General features: G+C 36.9%; 2 protein-coding genes across 3 annotated transcripts in view; one reads left to right on the top strand and one right to left on the bottom strand.

Annotated features, from left to right (window-relative positions):
- Window positions 1-1,425, bottom strand: part of LOC107723588 (hsc70-interacting protein-like) — a 12,862-nt gene extending 11,437 nt beyond the window's left edge. The window contains exons 1-3 of the mRNA XM_016532291.1: window positions 1,314-1,425; window positions 872-1,023; window positions 588-639 (exon numbers count right to left, since the gene is read on the bottom strand). Of these exons, the coding sequence (XP_016387777.1) occupies window positions 588-639; window positions 872-981 (162 nt within the window). The 5' untranslated portion in view covers window positions 982-1,023; window positions 1,314-1,425. The remainder of the gene's footprint in view (window positions 1-587; window positions 640-871; window positions 1,024-1,313) is intronic.
- Window positions 1,426-2,467: 1,042 nt separating this feature from the next.
- LOC107723614 (probable Xaa-Pro aminopeptidase 3) overlaps window positions 2,468-6,244 on the top strand; it is a 14,737-nt gene continuing 10,960 nt past the window's right edge. For both annotated transcript variants that reach the window (XR_001637938.1, XM_016532331.1), the window contains exons 1-5: window positions 2,468-2,742; window positions 3,435-3,557; window positions 4,602-5,015; window positions 5,150-5,334; window positions 5,540-5,602. Coding sequence is in view for 1 of the 2 variants with exons in the window: in XM_016532331.1 (XP_016387817.1) it covers window positions 2,661-2,742; window positions 3,435-3,557; window positions 4,602-5,015; window positions 5,150-5,334; window positions 5,540-5,602 (867 nt within the window). In the remaining variant the exon portion in view is untranslated. The remainder of the gene's footprint in view (window positions 2,743-3,434; window positions 3,558-4,601; window positions 5,016-5,149; window positions 5,335-5,539; window positions 5,603-6,244) is intronic.

The following is a 6,244-nucleotide window of genomic DNA, read 5'->3' as shown; positions in this document are numbered from 1 at the left end:
AGATTGGTATCTGTGATCGGTATCGGCAGATACTGCTGTCTGTGATCGGTCTCAAAAATCCTGATCGGAGCACCCCAACATTAAATATCCACACCGGTGTGGTGATCGACTGCCACACATACTCCTCAAAACATTAGATTCATCCGCGCCGGCTCACAACCCACACAAGGAAGATAATTCCGCACACAGCTGCAATTGCAGGTTTTCAAACAGAGATGGCGACAAAGAGGCAAAACTTACGAACTGCAGCTTTAAATGAATAGTTTTATGAATTAATTTCATTAGACAAACAATAATAAGTAATATGCATTAAATCATAAAACACAGAATCCAGAAAAAAATTATAAATTGGAAAACACAGAATTTAGGGAAAGATAAAATGGCTTTCATGGGGTCCTAATTTAAAAGGTAACCTGGAAATTAATTGTGCACAAGCTAGTTATGTTTACATTCACTCTCAGGATTTAAGAAACATGTGGAAAGCATTTCCTTCCCCATTAATGGTAAGTGAATATTGTCACAAATACAACATGGTGTGTATATATACATATAAGGACAGTAAAATAATTCTAGATTTCTTTTCCTACCTTGCATGATGAGCTGTCATTCTTTGTTGGTAATGGTATGTTTGCTCCCATTCTATAATAAAGTAACATATTTGCATTTTATACATGTCATACAGGGATGTTTATGCATCTGTGTGCTCCACTGAAAAGTACATGTCATGCTGGATGTGGGTGTGACTGCTCACACAGGCCCTACACTTTGGCTATAGAAACCTACATCATCGCACTTCACAGCTTACCATTATTTTAATAGAAAACATAACATCAATGCTGAATGCAAAAATAGAACACAAACAAGCACTGACCCCTGCAGCCAGCTCTTAAAGAAGCCCATCTCTGGCAGATGCAGCACAGATGGATTGTCTTTGCACATCTGCACAAAGGCCTTTAACTCCGTCACTTTCCGCGAATCCATATTCCACAGCACGAACCAAACTCACGCAGAGAAAACAATGTGCTGGAAAACAAGGAAACGTGAATTATTATTCCCGTCATATGACGTGTCCGATCAGCGCGAGGCCTTAATGATTTACGCAACGCCAAAAACGCACAGGAACTGTGTAACTAATGCAACCGCGCAGCAAATAACCAATTAACGTTAGTGGTGCACGGGATTAACGCATAGAAGCTTCTGGAAATAATGCGCGAGGAAGAGCCCTTTGTTAAATCAGCGTGGTATTTTAATAATTCTATTATTCAACTGTCTCAATATATGCTCATTCAAAAAATAAAACATTAATGCTGTACCTGAAAGAGCTAAAACGCGCTTCTCCGGCAGCGATTTGAGGGTCGCGAGATCGAGCTCGCACTGCACGCGCGAGGCAGTGAACGCGAGACCGCGAATTGTGCGCAGGCGGGAATTAAACTCCTCACTACTGTGACGAAACCAAAACAACAGGGGTCCTTTCTGGCATCGACTTCATTTTGGAGCAAATACAGAACATGTCAAAGACCTACTTTATGGTTGTGGAAAAATGTACTCTAAGCTTAAAAAAACCCATTAAACAATTTTAATTAATTAGCTGAACTTGATTAAATTCTCCGTAAATAAATACATTCGCTAATGGCAAATCGAACTTCTTTATATGTACTTCTGTATATGATTTTTAAATATCTTGTTCATTTTGTGATCATGGAATTATCTTTGTTTGGAAATTTGCTAGTTTATTAAAGAAAAAAACAAAAATCGAAGATGTACTGTTCTGGTTTTCATAATTATGATATGTCCCAGTGCAATTATTATTATTTTGTTAAATTGTTACCTCTTTTAGGCAAATTGTATATACATAAAATATACATCAATCTATATGTAGGAGCAAAAGGTTTTCTTTTATATCTCTAACACTAGAATACAACAAAACAACAATAAAATTACAACAACGAAAAAATACAAAAATAATAAATCGGTAAAAAAAAAAGAATGGTAAAAAGTTATGTTTGTTTCTTAATACAGCATACAATTACGCAAGATTGGAACGCCAAAAAAAAAAATTATGATCATAAAGTGTTATATTTTGTTAACTTAGATTTTGCAACGCTCGTATAAGCTCTTGTGATGATGCCCGTATGTCGCCTCTTTCTCATACTGTTAATACTTGTTGGATTCTGTCACTAGATTCATTCATTTACAAAAAAAAGTATTTTTTGTTATGCTGCTATTTGGACTTCTTTGAATTGTATTAAGATTTTTCTTACTGTTATTTGTTTGGTATTTATGTTCTTCAAGCAATAAAAAATAAAATAAAATAAAAAAATTTACAAAAAAAAGGGTCTTCCATTATTCAGAGTCGCAGATTGTAACTGTCATTACAGAGCTGTCCAATCAGAGCGCTGGAGCCGCTCTCAGGCCACCAATAGGAGCTCAGAGGGTCTTACATGGGCGTGACACTGTCACCTTCCACGCGATCATGCTCACACAGTTGTATGAGTTAAGAGTAAAAGCTTACACGTGCAATGTTCTTTTAGTATGTTACCTTTAGGTTAACCATCCGAAATAATTTCGGTTTATGTATTTTTAATTGCACACGTTTGTGCGAACTTATTCTACCTCATGCTGAGAGTTGGTGGATCAGTACAGCTGATCAGAAATCTCGCATGCTTGCGACAATGTTGCACTCCAGCAGCTGTATACTGAGAGCCGCCGTGCAGCGCGTTACTCGCTCTCACTGGAGTCCAGGTAATGCATTATAGTTACGCTTGTTTGCGGATCTGGCATTCAATGCAATGTATTAATTTAACTCATAGCTGAGTACTGGGCACATGGCAGGAACCTCGCTGCTGCTGATGTGTGTGAAGAAAAGCGTTGTACTAGGATTGTGCACAAGCTGTTTCTTTTCTTTTTCCATATCCAAAACCAGAATTAATATGATGTTTATGATTAGGCACGGATGAATAAATTTGCATTGGAAATCACCAGTCACCACCCTGACCTCATCATGTATATGAGGCAACTTATTATGTCTGATCCTCTTATGCCTGTGTATTTTAAAGATATTTGCACCCCAACAAAAGATCTTGCATTAGCTGTTAGTCCATTTTTTTTACTTGTGTTTCTAAGTTTATGTAAAATCAAAATTGATACTGTTTATTGTCTTATAATATAATATAATATATAATATAGGTTGTTAACATTAACATGTACCAGTTAACATTAAATAACATTAATTGTATTTTTACATAACATAATTACATAAAATATATTAAAATAGAAAACAGTTATTTCACAATTTATGTTTTACGAGATTACTGTTTTTACTGTATTTTTGATCAAATAAATGACCTCAAATTTTTGAACAGTAGTGTACATCAAATCACGCAAGTAAAATGAGTTGCAAATACAGTTTACTGTAGCTTTGTTTTGTTTTACAGGGTCTGTATGGTGTCCATGCAGGAGTGTGTCTGTGAAAACAGGAGGATGGAAAACCAAGAAAGTTCCTCAGAGATACCTGGGTCAGCCAAGCCCATACACACACCCTCACCTCATCGGATCTGGTGAGAGAGAACAAGATTGGGCTCCTTTTCAATTCTTTTCATTTGAAGTCGACATAAAATCAAAACTGACCTTTATGACTTTCACGATGTATATTCTTGGTCTTATTGTGAACAATTGGTTGTACACATTTTAACAAAGACAAAAAATGTGTTTGTAATTTTTAACTAAAATGTAACGGCTTGCTTCACCTCTGAAACAACTTTCATTTTTGTCTGATGTCACTTAGGCCATGCAGACTATTGGTTTATAGAGTAAAATAGCTATTTAGCCCTTGTTTTAGATAATACTGTTGTAGATAATAAAGCCTCTACAAATCTTGCACTTAATTAACACAGTAATTTTAAGCAGATTACTGACCTGTTATTACCGTACAGCCTATTATTTACAATCCAATTAATTCCCAGTGAATAAAATACAATCCCCATATTCAATTTGTTTTTTTTGTTGTTGTTGAATATTTTTTCATTCAGAAATATACTACTATTCAAATGTTTTGTGTCAGTACATTTTTTTTAGTTTTTGAAGTCTCTTCAAAAGGCTGCATTTATTTGATCAAAAATACAGTAAAATTGTGAAATATTATTAAAATGTAAAATAGCTGTATTCTGTTTTAATATATTTTAAGATGAAATTTATTCCTGTGATGCAAATCTGAATTTTCAGCATCATTAGTCCAGTCTTCAGTGTCACATGAATGATCTCAGAACTCATTCTAATATGCTGATTTGATACTCAAGAAACATTTCTTCTGATCAATGTTGAAAGCAGTTGTGCTTCTTAATGTTTATGGAAATTATACTTTTTTTTTTTTAAGAATAATTTGATTAATAGAAAGTTCAAAAGACCAGCATTTATCAAAATAGAAATATTTTGAAACATTATAAATGTCTTTACTGTAACTTTTGAGCAATTTAATGTATTCTTGCTAAATAAAAGTAATAAATTATATATATATATAAAAAAGACTGATCCCAAACTTTTGAACTGCAGTGTACATCACTGCAGGGTTGTTTAATAATCTTGCAAATGTCTTCGTCTCATAGGTGAGGTGACGCCAGGTCTCACCCAGACAGAGTTTGAGTTTCGCCGGCAGCGCTTGGCGTCTCTGATCGAGATGCAGACAGAGCGACTAACAGGTTCTGGAGCCTCTTCAAACTCCTCCCACATTGTCATCGTCCTATCGCATCCCATTCGCTACATGACCAATGACATCCCTTACCCGTTCCACCAGAACCAGGACTTCCTGTACCTGACAGGAATTATGGAGCCGGACAGTGCACTGGTGATGTACGGATCGGGTAAGCCGGACCAGGCCGTGTTATTTGTCCCACGGCGAGACCCGGCACGAGAGCTCTGGGACGGCCCTCGCTCGGGGAAAGATGGGGCAGCTGCTTTAACGGGTCTAGAACGGGTTCACAGCACAGAGGAGCTGGGTGTAGTGCTAAAAAGCTTGAAAGGTAAAAAAACGAACATACATTTACAGTACATGCATTCAAGGCTTACATTTGCATCGGTATGCTTGTAACACTCCAAAGAGAAAGGAAAACTTGAAATCGCATCATATGACCCCTTTAACTTTTTATTCTCTTAGGAGGAACTATATGGTACGACAGCTCTCAGCCTTGCCATCCACGGTTACACCAGACTCATGTGTGCCCCCTATTGGAAGGAGGAAGGCTGACGAAGTCTCTCCGACCCCTCACTCATTCCCTCAGAGCCATTAAGAGCCCAGCAGAGGTCGCTCTGATGAAGGAGGCAGGACGGATCACTGCCCAGGTAATGAATCTCATATAGTAATAATAACAGTACCGTATGTTGTGGCAAATTACTTTAAAGGAAGGTTTGGGTCATCTTGGGTGACTTCGCTAGGTTAAGGAAAGGAAGATGCTCATGTAAAGTCTGAGTGAATGGATCATTTCAGTTATGAGGGACTTGATGTAGGTCAAACATGCATTATATTGAGCCGTGTGTTTATCTTCAGGCATTTAAGAAGACGATGGCCATGTCAAGAGGAGACACTGATGAGGCAGTTCTCTATGCAAAGGTGAGCAGAGGGACTAAAATCATGCAAACACACTAGGGCCTATTTAGAAAAGAACAAGAATTAAATATAGAAGAAGCTATAGCAATATAAATGACAAGCCAAAACGAATTAATTTAGATTAAAACGAAACTGAAACCAACGTTGGGTCTCTCATTCCACACAAAATCAAATGTTTCCGTATTCGCGATGTATTTGAATAGCAAATTATTATTTATTATGTAGCCTACTTCACTCGCGTTCCAATATCCACGTAAAACAAAATGTTTTGCATAACATCACGGCGGTACGGTGATAACACTTAACCTTAATGGCTTAACAGATTTTACTAGCCTACATATTTTTTTTACTACATAGGTTTTTCCCATATGTTTGACTGACTGTATTTTATTATGATAATGAACAGGCTGCATTGTCAAGGTAGCAATGCTTAACTGTGCGCGCATGTGGCGCCGGCGCAATCACTTGAATTTTTTTCCTTTAACTGTGGAAGAAACTACTCCTTTTAGTCCTAAAGATAATCGGAATTGTAAAAGGTTTGCCTTTATTTGTGTACATTCACAATAAAAACAAATCTTTGTGCTTTTGTAAAATAAGCCTAAAGAAAAATAGGATGCCGCTTTCTGCCGTCTGGTTTCCTTTCGC

The sequence above is a fragment of the Sinocyclocheilus rhinocerous genome, unplaced genomic scaffold (assembly GCF_001515625.1).
Source record: "Sinocyclocheilus rhinocerous isolate Xijiao unplaced genomic scaffold, SAMN03320098_v1.1 scaffold154, whole genome shotgun sequence".
NCBI lineage: Eukaryota > Metazoa > Chordata > Actinopteri > Cypriniformes > Cyprinidae > Sinocyclocheilus > Sinocyclocheilus rhinocerous.
The sequence above is the reverse complement of the archived record's forward strand: the minus strand, read 5'-3'. Positions and strand labels throughout refer to the sequence as shown.